Source organism: Colius striatus, chromosome 7 (assembly GCF_028858725.1).
Source record: "Colius striatus isolate bColStr4 chromosome 7, bColStr4.1.hap1, whole genome shotgun sequence".
Classification (NCBI taxonomy): domain Eukaryota; kingdom Metazoa; phylum Chordata; class Aves; order Coliiformes; family Coliidae; genus Colius; species Colius striatus.
In genome coordinates this window covers 27,853,677-27,867,216 of record NC_084765.1, presented here as the reverse complement: position 1 = coordinate 27,867,216, position 13,540 = coordinate 27,853,677, and the positions used below count along the sequence as shown (strand labels likewise).

Below are 13,540 nucleotides of genomic sequence, written 5' to 3'. Positions count from 1 at the left end.
CCTCCAAGCAGGCAAGAAACTGTCAGTAATAGCCATTCTCTGCAAAAATTCCTGATCTTTCAGCAAACTACCATAGAAGGATGACAGAGAAAGCAAAACAGCTAAATTTGGTAGAGCAGGCTGAACAGATCTGCTAATATGGCACTAATTTGACAGGTGTGCTTCTATTAGAACAGCAAGCTATAGCTTTCCTCAAACAGACAGGTTACAGTGGTTTTAGCAATTATCTGAAGTTGGATGGAACAGGATGCAAGCGCTGGTAGCCTCAATCTGAAAATCACAAATAGACATTCATCGGTGGGAGCAAAGAAACCAAAACTACCTGAGGGAGATTTAAGGCTGGTACCAGGACAGAAATACATTCTATATTATTCTATACAATTTTATTGTGGTGGTGGTGAGGGAAGTAAAGCAAGTTGTATGTCATAATGAAACTAAGAGCAGGTCTTATCACATAAAAGAAGACTGCATAATAATCTATATGAAGCAAATAAGTCAAAATCCTTATTTTTGGTCTCCGCAGCAATGGCTGTTAATAATGTTTTATGCATTGTGATACGTTTCATAGGTGCAGCTTATGACGGGTCTTTTCAAACAGTTACAGCACTATTGTTATGAAACAAGTGCTGAAACTAAAAGCACAAGCTCCTCAGGAGTCTTAGCTGAAGCAGATAGCATAGCACTTTTGAGATGGGATCCATGACAATCTGTCCAGAATAAAAAATTGGATAAAAATAGAAACTATAACTATGCAACAACAATGATCCTAGAATGAATTGTTCTCACAGGCAACATCCCTTTGATATTCACATTTTTATGTTTCAAAGTTTATTAACTGTGAACCAAAACAGTGATGGATATGAAATGAATTACAAAGACCTGAATCCTGACCAGACCAAAAGGACAGCACTTGTTATAAGCACCTCTTTCTGTTGGTCCCAATTACAAGGACATCCACTTAAATGTACTGAATTTGCATGCAGACTTGCGTCCCCCCAATGAATAAGACAACAAAACACTGAGGGCACAATTAGTGAGGCTCTCAGCTACTCTGGTCCAGAGTGGTATTGTGTGCTGTGACACGTGGTTTTGGATCCCCAAGATGTCTTATGGGATTATACATTACTAGCTTGGATCACAGATCTTTATGAAATGGAAAGAAAACTCACAAACACAGAAAAGGGCCCACAGCTGAAACATCTGAAGAGCCAAACACTTGATCACATTTGTGAGGTTTAAATAAACATAACTGTGTTGTTTATTTTTAAACAGAACCAGGCCTGGGCCACATATTGTGATGAACAATGAAAAGATTTACATTTTCATTAGTCATTCCTGAGCTCCTTTCCTACTTTTTTATCAGAGAACAGTTAAGAAACTAGACTCAACTCTGATGCTTTCCCTCCTGTTTTTGCTACTTGTCCTGTTTACCCACCTTTCCCTGCGCCACCAGTTCTCTCTGGGCTGCTGAAGCTGACTTCACGAGGGCACTGGTAGCAGCTGCAATGGATTTAGCTGCTTCTAGGATCTGTTCTTCAAAATCCAGAGTCTCATCTGCTTGCTATAACCAAGAAAGAACAACGTCACACATTAATCTGAAAGCAGTTGTATTTTTAGGATAGAGGACACACACAAAATGAGACGAGAATATTTTGGAATAGTCAGTAAATTCAGTAAGACCTACAACATCATTTTCTGTAAAGGACTTTCATGTAGAATGAAGCTGGGAGTCAAGTGAATTTAAATATTAAGTTGCCCTTGTGGCTGCTCATATGTGAAATTGAGAGACTTAAAGAATTGCTTTCAATTTTCTAATACGTTACCTCCACTAGGGCTACTCAAAACCACATTCAGAAAAATGCAGGTCTGAAAAGAAATTCTTATTGTTCCGTATCAAGCTTATCTTTATAATGCTATAATACTGGCTTCCAAGATGGCTAAACTAGGTAAAGCATTTTCTGAATACCCCAAGCATTAAAAAAGAACAGTGATAAATGTAATATTGTCTCATTCACCTGTGCTAAGAAATGTAATGTAGGTACCAAGCAAGTGCAGAGATTTAACAGCTTTTGGTAAGAGCTGTCATTTCACAGGGAGCAGCACTGTGAAGCAGTCCAGCTTAGTCACCTTGGAGATATGAAGTTCCAAAAGTCCGTCTGGAACACTTCAGTCATCCAAACGTGTCTTTCAACAAGCATGTGCAAACAGAGAGATCAGCTGCTCCTAATGAGGTTTCTTGCTATTCAGAATGCAAATCTGCTGTTCCATAAAAAAACTACTTCTCTGACTTTCTAATTATTTAAACAAACACTGAAAACATTTATCGACTTAAGCCTGTTTACTAGCTTCTGAACAGTTAACAGAATAGAGATAAATGGTTATTGTTACTTTAAACAGGCCTAGGCTGTGTATTATGGTTGTCTTTTTATACAAAATAAACCAATGGAATGTACCAGAATTAAATGCAGTATGACCACTAGGGCTAGTGGATACAATACCAGAACAGATCGCTTTTTGAGAGAGGAGACTTTTGAAATATAGATTTCTTCCAACTTGTGAAACTTCCATATTCTTGTGTCAAATAATTAAATTTAGGGACACCAGCTAAGTGGGCTCTGAGTTAGAAAACTGGGCACTTCATTTACAAATCTGAGCAAATCCATCTAAATTTGTCAGATTTAGTTCTCCTGTTACTGCAGTCTGATTAAATAATAGTCAATCACAAACTAATAGAAGAAAATTATAAGCTAATTACAAATCATTACAAAATGGCACATCAAGCAGAGCTCAGTCCTACAGCATTTCACATAACTGCCACATAACTACAAGTCCAGGAGCTGAAACCGCAGCATCCATACACACGAGAAAAACTGAATGATCCGAAAGTAAAAACTGATATGTAGATCAAGTGGTGTGGCATTGTTCCTTATCCTTTAGGAAAAGTCACCCAATTCAAGGAAAAATATCTGCCTTGTCTTATTAGGCTAAGCCCATCAACTGAAGCATATGTCTTTGTAATAAGGCTGTAAGAACTTGCTTTGTAAAGTGAGCAAGTCATGTTCCACAGGAGTTCTTGGCAATGTTTGCAAGGTAAAATGATGACAATTATTATTATATCTAATATCTTATATCTATTATTATCATATCTAAGCAGAAATCACATCGCCCCTGAATAGGCTTCAATGCGATAGGCTTCAAGTCTTATTTATAAAACTCTCGCTTTAATCGAGACATCACAAAACTAAAATGACGAAATGGAATTCAGTATAGAACCTATCAGATTTCTTCACATTATTAAAATATTAGTATCCCATCTGATAACACATTTTACCCCCTCCATGTAACAATTAACTTATATTTGAAGAACAGCTTTTGGAACTGGGGCTGTTTAGTCTAGAAAAGAGGAGACTGAGGGAGGAAGTTGATAAGGCCAGTTGATGCCTTCTGTGAAGAATTTGTTTTTGAAGCAGCCTTACACAGCATTCAAACTGTGGAACTTCTGTTGAGTTTTCATCCATTCTAATAAACGCTTGGTTTTGAGTCCTTCTCTGCAGTTTTCCTTTCAGCATTCTCAGGTATGACATCTAAAGGCTGGATACTCATTTTGAAATGGGAAAGTAAGCACAATGCTCAGTCACCACTGTGGGTATATTTACCTGCTGTACTCTCCAAAGAGCGTTCCTTAGCAATAAGGATGTATAGCAGACCAAGACTGAAAACAGCAAAAGGACTTACAAGAGAAATAATTCTTATACCTATTCCCATTATTAAAGAGTATGTCCTAAGCTGTTTTAAGTTCCCACTCATCAATATTACCCTCCAAACACGTGTAAGTTTCACAGTCTTTATGAGCAAAGGTAAGAGCAACAGTTTGATACATGGCTGGAAATTTCATCTTGTAAGATCTTAGTTACTTGAGAGGGCTACTTGGGTTTCTTATAAAAAACCATATCTATGGGACAAGTGATTAGCTGCCTGTTCCTCTAGTAGCCCTGATGATCAGCATCTCTTTTTCCACAGGCTTAAACTAATAAGCTCCTACCCACTATGTACAGGTATAATAGGTTGGAAAATTAAGTCACCAGACCAGAGAAACCAAAATTATTAGACTGGCTACAAAGTCTGTAGCATGAAACATCCTGAGAATGTTCATCGTGCGATTAAAAAACTGCAACTTGAGATGTTTTTGTACTGTATTTCATCCATTTTTCTACGGAATCTCCATTAGTGGGGTATTACAAATGAACTCAGGGTTAACAGGAGAACAGATGAGCCCTCGATCTCATCGCTAAACAGTAAAAAACCAAAACTTACAAAAGACAAAGCATTTTATTTTGAAGCAGCTCTCATCTCCTGTTTCATAAAGAGAAAACCAATATGGGCAACTTACTGCACTGAGCTATGGAAAACACAATCACCATTCCAGTGAAAGTCAGTGCTTGGCACAGCTGCTGCTCACTGTTGTAAATGGCCCTACACAACTCAGAAGCCACTCCAAGAGCAACTGTATTGATAAAGGAGCCCTTCATGTATATATTTTAAATCAGATCAGTTTAGGAGTCTGCAGGAAGTCTTCTAAACCTGCTTGTGAGTGAATGCACTCCTTCATATTGCCTTCTACTATGTTAAAACCCCCGGAGACAGGGCAGGACACTGTAGGAATATGTTTGATATATAGTTGGATTAAATAACAACCTAATATATCAAACATATCACACAGAGTCCTGCAGAAAAAGGCATCCAGGTTTGATTCATCTTGGGAAAAAAAAAAAAGGACAAACTGCTGAAAGCTAACAGCAGGGAACTCTTATTGACTACTAAAGACGCCTGTGTTTGAAGGCATAAGCCTGCATAGAAGCATGAAGAGCATACCAATAGAATTGGGTAGGTACAGCAATGCTCTCTGCTGTCGCACCTTATCTACAGCACTTTTTTTCCTTAGAAGTGTTTATTTTCCAGTATTAGTGAAGCGTGTACTTTTCATTAGACAAAACATTCTTCAAAAAAATCACTAATTTTGGGCAGTTGTTATTTTACAGCCAGTGGCATATTTGCGTAACAGAAGGAGTATGTGGCTGCATTGCAAGACAGTTGACCCTCCAAGAAATGGAAAACAGGAGTCCACACTCAAAAAGAAATATAATTGTATTTAAAGGAAACATGACAGCCAAAAGTTGCTTAATAATAAAGATCTCCTTGCTCCACTGATCATTCCCCACCTTGAACACTGCAATGAGAATACTGAAGAGGTTTTGTGTTCCAGGGAAGAGTAGCAACACCTACTTAGGAGAGTCCTCAAAGTGCTTGCAAGGTATAAGCTCAGAAGACAGATAGATATTACCAGGCTATCAATGGGGCAGAGGAGTAGTAGACTAAGCATTTTAAGAGCACATTCTCCAGTGGTTGGATTTAAAGCAAATCTGGGACTAGATGATTATCAGGAGCAGCAAATGGAGACATAAGCTACTGGTCCCAATCTAAGACATTAAGGAGGTATGACAGGTGCAAAAATATGTAGGGAAAACAATGAAAAGAAGAATAAAAACTCCAAGAATCCAAAGTATAAAAAAAAGAAGGTAGTGAAACAAATGAGAAAACATCCCTATCTTCAAATACAGATTTTTAATTTAGAGGCAATACACAAACTGGAACACACAAAGATGAACATTTCAAAAGCCTTAATCAAATGACCAAATGACTCCCACTCCTTGCTCCAATAACAGAAGTTTACCCCAAACCAGAGAATTATCCACCAATTAATAATGAAGAAGGTGATGGACTTCCTGCAGACAGTTTATTCTAAAATTACCAACTAGGGAGTTCTCTACAAGTTCGTTTGATGGTGATTACTGTTAACCAAGGCAGGACATTTGGCTGGACCAGAAGCCTCTTCCACAGTAGACAGGTACTATCCCTGTATTTCAGAGACTAAGCCTAACTAAAGTCAAAGGCACTCTCTGATCTTCCTAAATACCTTTGATACGCATTACTATCCTTATTGTGAAAGCGATTAAACATCTAAAAAATGATATTTAATCCCAAACAAAACAAACAGTTGGATATGAACTTTAGGTTCAGAAAATGACAAGTAAACAGACAAATAAACCGCAGGATTGACTGAATACTTAAATTAACATGTTAAATGAGGAGCAGGTGTGAGATCTGTATTCACTGGGAAATTACAATGACCCTGGAGTGGCTTAGATGTTGAAGGAAACTGCCCCTATGGTTACTAGGCAACACATATATGCCATTGTGCAGTGATTGTATAGAAAAGGTGATGGAGGAGACTCCTCTCCTCTGATTTAGCCCATGTCCTCTGCTCTGTGGAATCTAATTATAAAGGACCATTTTTCTTAACAAATAAAATGGATGTACTTGTTAAAAAATGCAGGACAAAGAGCATTTCTTTTTCGTGAGCTAATTTATTCCCATCACTAAGCAGGGGCGGTGAGGGAGTAGGGGGTAAGTCCTCAAAGAGTAAAGCTACCAAGAACTATTTCATCTAATGTTCCCGAATGACAAAATATCATGCTGCACTGAAAATAGCCATCCAACACTGAATGTTTTTGAGGACGTGCTTTTAGAAAGATTCTCTTTGTACCTACAAAGCAACATAAACAGGGAAATAGATATATAGTTCTTTCCTAAAGTCAATTACACAGCCAAAGCATGATTTTAATTTTAAAGAGATGCAGTTCTGGACAATATGGTAATTTCTTCTAAAATCTGCCTCTTATTCCACACTAGGCAAAAAGTAGCAATTCTCTGTGATCCAGTCTTGTGAGCTATGCATACCACCAGAAGTAACAGCATTTTCTTATAGTACCTCTGTTCCATGCATGAAAATAGTTGGCTTAATTACATAAAATATATTCAGAGGCACATTTGAAATGACTTGGCAACATGCAATGCTACTTGCTTTCATAGTGAACTGTAATTTCCTTCAGGAAAATTAAATAGCAATGGTCATACCACAGATCTGATTGGACACTGAAGCAGCTACACTTTTAGCATGGCATAAAATGCCATGTTTTTAATTTTAGAAAATCCTGAAAGTCTTTTGCATTCTGCTGAATCCCTTCTGTGTCGCTGATGATTCCTCCTGCTGTACTACACATATTCAGATGAGAACAGTTGTCAAAGGAAAGCAAGGGAGAATGACTTCACATCAGTAAAATGTGTTTGGAAACGGAAAAGTAAATAAAAAATAGTAATGATACTGTAACTATTAAAAGTATTTCTAACATCTGGCATGTCTTCTTTGGTTGGTCCTGGCTGGTGCTTGACTCACTCCCTGAAAAGCATCTTTTACCCTCTTCCTACAGAGGTAAATCCCATCTAGTGCAGTGTCTTGTGGCACTGAGACTGATTCAAGGTTGGTTTGTTTACATCATTTTTGTGGACGATAACAAAGTATACACAAATATATGGGCTATATGTTCTGCTTTATTAATCTCAAAGAAACAATGGGGATGGACACTCACCTTTGGCTTGGCTCTTGGTTTCAGCTGCTCTAACTTCTTTGCTGCAGCCTCAATTGATGCTGCAGCCCCTAGTAGCTCTGTCTCTGCAATGACTGTTGGGTCTTCTGGATCCACCCACTCTGTCCCTGAAATTAATGGAGACGAAGACAATAACTTCAGTGCCACTGCGAGCTGCCGTTCAGAGTGATTTACAATCACACCTCTAGTGCTAAATACAGAATGCACATTGTAGAAAGCTGATTTTAGTATCATAATGGCATAAATCCACAGTAGTTCATTCCACTGAAAGTAAAATGTGTCAGAGTGAAAAAAAAGTATTCAAGATTATTCTGTTATGAAAGTAACTTAAGAACAGTGTAAGCAAAGCAGATTCAAAAAGGGATACTGTCTATAATTGAGAGCAAAAGTGGCTGTCACTCAAATTTCGTTTTCTGAGCTCTTACTCACATGGTTTCTACCTTGACCAAGGTGTAAGATACATTGACAAATCTGACAGAATGGTAAAGAGGACTTGTTATAGACAACAGCACAGTGGTTTCAGACAGAAATGTGGAGAAGACTGAAGCAGCTTCTGTAGCACATCCAAAGGTCTTTTTTCTCTTTCCTTTTTGGTTGTGTTTTTGGCATTTTGTATGGCTTGAAGAAATTCTGTAGATCCACAAAATTCACGCTTGTATGGAGGCGATTTCAGATTTTTGGACATTCTCAGTGCATTATTATTTTCAATTTTGTAACATTATTCTGTGTATGACAAGACTCAGAAAGCATCCATGTTCTGGATCAGGGGAAGCAAGGAAACAGTCTAAAGGAAAGTCAGACGGACAGAGAAAAGAAAACTGGAAAGAAAACTTTTAAGTTAATAACTACAAAGAGCAAAAAGAGGAAGTGGCATCACTGATAGAAACAAAAACGGATGGGAAGCAGTGTACACAGACAGAGGAAGGCTAAGCTGGAATGAAAAAAAGTCACAGGGGAAAAAAAAACCTGAAAATGGGTCAGAACGTTTAGGTGAACCTACTAATAAAATAGGAACCAAAACATTGTTACTAAGAAAGAGCAACTGGGGAGAAGGATACTGGCAGTTTGTATCAGAAATAGCATAAACCCATATCTGATTCATGAAACATCAATGGAAGTAACCTCCAATGCTAAAGGATCAGCGTTGTACCAGCTAAAGAATGACACTGTTTCTGCTATGGATAACCAAATCACAGGAGAACACAAAATGGCTCCTATTCATGGTGTGCTGGGAGAATGCTGAGGTACATGGTACCCTAATCCTAGGGAGCTGTGTGTCATGCTGCTAATTCCTATATAGTATGTATACATGTATTTTCTGTTGAATATCACAACATTACTAAAGACCATTTCTCAGCTCAAACTGTATACAAGATGAAGGAATTCTACATGAAACTTCAATACTGGCAGAGAAGTAGGGAAAGAAAAAATGATACAGGAAGCATGTATAAACACAGTCAAAACCAAACTTGTAAAATGTAACAGTTCCTCTTCACAAATGTATCTTTCACAAAGGTCAAAATATTTACATGTTAAATTGGTCAGGAGACAGAATTTTATGTTGTATGTATAAGTGAAAATTAGGAATGAAAACTGGGACTGCTGGAAAAGCAGCTTACTCGGCACAAAAAGTCTTCTGAAATGGGTAAAAACTAAAAATTAACAAGAGGCAGTAAGTGAAAAAAGAAATAAAAGTTAACATTTGCTTTAATGACTATGAATTCAAATGCAAAAATTACTGGAAATGAAGAAATGTCTCTAAAGATAAGGACAATAAAATGGTTTTAAAAAATTCAGAGTATTTTAAAAAATTCTGGTATTGGCTTGGCCTGCTAGCAAATAAAAGCAGAAATTTCAAAACGTTCAAAAGAGTGCAGAAAAAGCTGAAGCATTCAATAAACTTACCTGAACAGGGAAAGAGCATAATGTACATCACTGTTATATCAAAGAGTAACTATACTAAGACATAGAGGGGAAAAAAACTGTAAGAAAATAATAAGGCATTCCCCTATATTAAAAGTCTTTAGTCAAGCTTCTTTTTCAAGGAATGTATTGATAAAGTGGAAAATAACTCAGAAAAATGGTGATTAATGGCACAGAATTGAGTTGGAGGCTTGTGGCCAGTGGAGTTCCACTGCAGAGTTCTATTACCTTTGAGATTAGAAGGCTCATATGCCTTTCTGATGGCTGTGAATACTTCCTTAGACTAAAGTTCCCAAGAAATCTGGTAGCAGATGTGCTTCAGCATTGGTGGTCTAATGTTTAATAACACTACCCTTAATACGTATTCATCTCATACAAAATGTAGAATGTTACAACTGTCATCCTAAGGGTTTGCATTCATCTCTGGATAAAAATTTTACTACAAAGTCAGAATCTGAGAAAGGTTTCACTCTTCTTTTGTGAAAACAGTGAGCTTCTGCTAAGCAATGGAATCTATTGTTTGTTTGAGGGCTGAACTCATACTTGTTTACAAGCCGTTCAATTCTAAGAATTCAGGAAATGATTGAGAACACAGTTTTCTGAAGTCTCATTGCTTCACTAACATACTTTGTCAGGGCAGGACCCAGACAGAGGGCTGTAAGGGCTACAGATCTAAACCTGGCATTGTAACTGGAGGCTGGGTATTAATTCAACAAGATAATCGTATTGCCTGTTATTTGAAGTTGGAAAGCAGCTATCACTGCAAGCAAAAGACTTATTTTGACTGAACAAACATGAGTGTAAGGAAAGGAAGCCAACCCAAGAGGAATGACACTGTATTTTATTTTCTGCTACTGTGGCTTGGGTTCTGTGCTTGATGTTTCTGTGTTCAAAGGCCACACGAGCCATCGGATCAAGTGGGATAAGGTCAAATAAATACATTTACCAACACTGTGCATACTAGTACAGAAATGGAAGTATGTGCCACCAAGACACCTAGGATATACTAAAAGGGTTTCTGTTACTTTTTGTTTTAAACTACAAAAATGATAGATCATAATCTCCGGAGTAAGAGGAACACTGTACCGGTGAGCAGGCTGCCCAACTCACCTTTCATTGCTTCTGCTGACTGGATGAGCTCTGTAACAGCACCAGCAACCCTCTTGGAGAAAGAGGCCAACTGATGTTTTAGTTCTGGAGTTGGTTTTTGAAGGATCTAGAGAAAAACAGACGATGTAACAATGCATATAAGTAAGTATTCCAAAGAATTCTGGAACAGTCCCAAGGCACATTAGTGAAAGACTTATTTCCTACGGCAATCGGCTGAGAGAAAACTTGAGTCCAGTGAGAGAAATACAATTGTCAATAGGAACAAAGGCTTACACTGCAACGTCTGATGCATGCTAGGAGACTGCACTGCCTTGCATTTCTACAGGAACTGACAATATTGTCTGCAAATTCTCAGTACTAAAACTCAGAGAGAATTCTCCAAAATAGAGGCACACATGTGAGTATGTGGTAGAAATATGCAGCTTTAGCACTCCATTCTCAGATGTTATAGTCATTATACCTACACATCAGGCTTAGTCTTTCCAAACTACTGGAGAGGAGATGACTTTCTGATGTCAGTAAAGTGCTTGGTCACTATTTCTACAAAACAGAATTACAGAGTCCTATAAGCTAATGCTAATTGCCTGTTCTCGAAAAAGTCAGCAATGATGAACACAATGGAAACACCAACCCTGAGCAAGACCTTTAAATAGAAGGGAAAGGCACCTCTGAACTGAATTTGAATCAAGTATTAAACTGTGCTTCTTCAAACGGAAAACAGACATTCCAACAGTGAAACTGTTGTTCCTGTTCAGGGGAAGATTTCATTTACATTTTTAATTACCATATTGTTAGGGAAAAAAAGAGAAAGCTTAAGTTCCGGAAATCTATGTATACTCAAAAGCTGCTTCTGAGAGGAGAGTGACAGATATATAGTGAGATTTAAGAGTAAAACAAGAGGTTGAGCCTTGAAAGTCATGTTCAATTGCCTTAATGTTTTAAAAAAACTCCCCCACATAGCAGCTCTGAAAACTAGGTGCACATTTAAAATACATTTTACCTTTTTCATAGAATCATAGAATGGAAGGGGTTGGAAGGGACCTTTAGAGACCATTGAGTCCAACCCACCTTCAGAGCAGGGTCACCTAGATCAGGTCGCATAGGAACATGTCCAGGCACGTCTTGAAGTCCTCCAAGGAATGAGACTCCACACCTTCCCTGGGTAGCCTGTGCCACTGCTCCCTCACCCTCACAGTAAACCAGTTTTTTCTTAATGTCTTTTTGTAAGACTGTTTCCCATTTTGCAGTCAAATTCGACAGCATAAACTAAACTGAATTGTCTTCTTAACTTTGCCTGGTGAGAACTTTTTGGAACTGTCATACCTATAAGTGGACTGGCCTCCATCTTTCTAAGGATGATCTTTAGTCAACTGATTTCCATAGTAAACAGAAGTACAGAAATTGAGCATTAAGCATCTCAAGGGTTATATTCCTACACAGGCAAAAAATGTCAAAGAATACACACATGTGGTCAGGACTAAAACAAAGAATGCCATTTTCTGCTCCATCAACTGTGACACTAGTGCCACCTGTGACAGTGGTGACAATGATGGAAATTAAAAAATGGATGCTAATTAAAAAACTAGGTGGTTTACAAACCGTGTTGTTTTAGAGTCAGTTTAGAACCCACAGCAGATTCTCATACCCTACAGAGTCATGTACAGGCATGGCACGAGAACAACAAAAGCTTCAGACTTCCCCTCAACTCAGCATGCATCTATACTGACTGAGTTGGAGCACATGAACACGTAGGACCTAGATCTGTCTTCAACCTTGCTAAGAATACAACTAATAAGTTGTTTTATATGAATTTGTGAGTGCTCAGCAGCTTTAATTAGTGTGTTCCTGCACCTTACACCTAGCTAGGTGATTAGAAGAATAGCCCTTTGAGCAATCAAATCAGTTTTGTGCCACTTGGCCAATGCAACCTCTGCATAAGTCAATGGCTTAAGAAATCTTAACAACTCTTGCACCTAAAAAGTATCACCTTCAAAGAAATATGGCTGATACATAGTGCTCCTTGACATCCCTGTCCAGACACCCATGCAATCATCCCTAGTCTGACTTCATGAATGAATTTACTAACAAATTGTACCACAACATGCCATGTGGACTAACTAGAGAGTTCTAATCTGGGATGATCTGTGTTTCTGGGGGTTATAAATTAAATAAGATTATAGACCTAGGGGTTCTGAACTACCAGAATAACGGGTCAGGCAGCAACAGGATTGTTTGATGCTGCAACTATTTTGCTACCTTTTTCTTTTATCTGAGCAAAACAACTCTGAGCTACGATGTTAAATTAGCAAGACTGAGGCAGGCCAATAGCTCAGGTAACCACAAAACATGCAAACAAATCACTTGGATTACATCTAGGCTGTGTCTCTGCCACAACTCCCAAGAGTCAGAACTCATGGGAAAGAGTTCTGGCATAGAGTTTGAAACAAGTACGATGACTGAGTTTGAGAGATCAAATCTGAAAAAATTCCCCACAGTATTTCTAAACTAAAAATAGATCACACTTCTAATGCTGAATTACTTACTGCTATGCAGCTCTAGGAATAACATTAACAAGTTCAATCTTTCTTGAACTATTTTCCCTGCCAGTGGCAAGCATAACTGTGACTTCAATTCTATTATGTATATTTCAATAAGTTGATGTAAATGATTAGACAGGTTATATTATTAGCAGTAAAACTGACTTGGATTTGCTAACCTACAGTGAATGTCTGCAAATTTCAGCTTCAGATACTTTAATATGTCATCTAAAAGCCATTTAAAAGAAATCTCTGGGCATCCATGAGGCTGATGGCTGATTAAGTCACCTCGAGGAACTTAAAAATCTCACAAATGTCAGTTCAAACATGTCATTGTTTCCTACAAACACAATAGCAGCAGCAGAACGGTATATTATGTGATAACTATGTATGGTCAACAAAAGCCACTGACAGCAGGATTCATAAGTTTGGATTTGAGTGGAGAAGTGTTATGTAGAACTCTGA

The 13,540-nt window shown here is 38.0% G+C and overlaps 1 protein-coding gene across 6 annotated transcripts in view; it reads right to left on the bottom strand.

The window, feature by feature from the left end:
* TLN2 (talin 2) overlaps nucleotides 1-13,540 on the bottom strand; it is a 201,924-nt gene that overhangs the window by 10,314 nt on the left and 178,070 nt on the right. For all 6 annotated transcript variants that reach the window (XM_061999193.1, XM_061999196.1, XM_061999195.1 and 3 more), the window contains 3 exons: nucleotides 10,539-10,644; nucleotides 7,488-7,612; nucleotides 1,436-1,561 (listed from right to left, as the gene is read on the bottom strand). In XM_061999193.1, coding sequence (XP_061855177.1) covers nucleotides 1,436-1,561; nucleotides 7,488-7,612; nucleotides 10,539-10,644 — 357 coding nt within the window. The remainder of the gene's footprint in view (nucleotides 1-1,435; nucleotides 1,562-7,487; nucleotides 7,613-10,538; nucleotides 10,645-13,540) is intronic.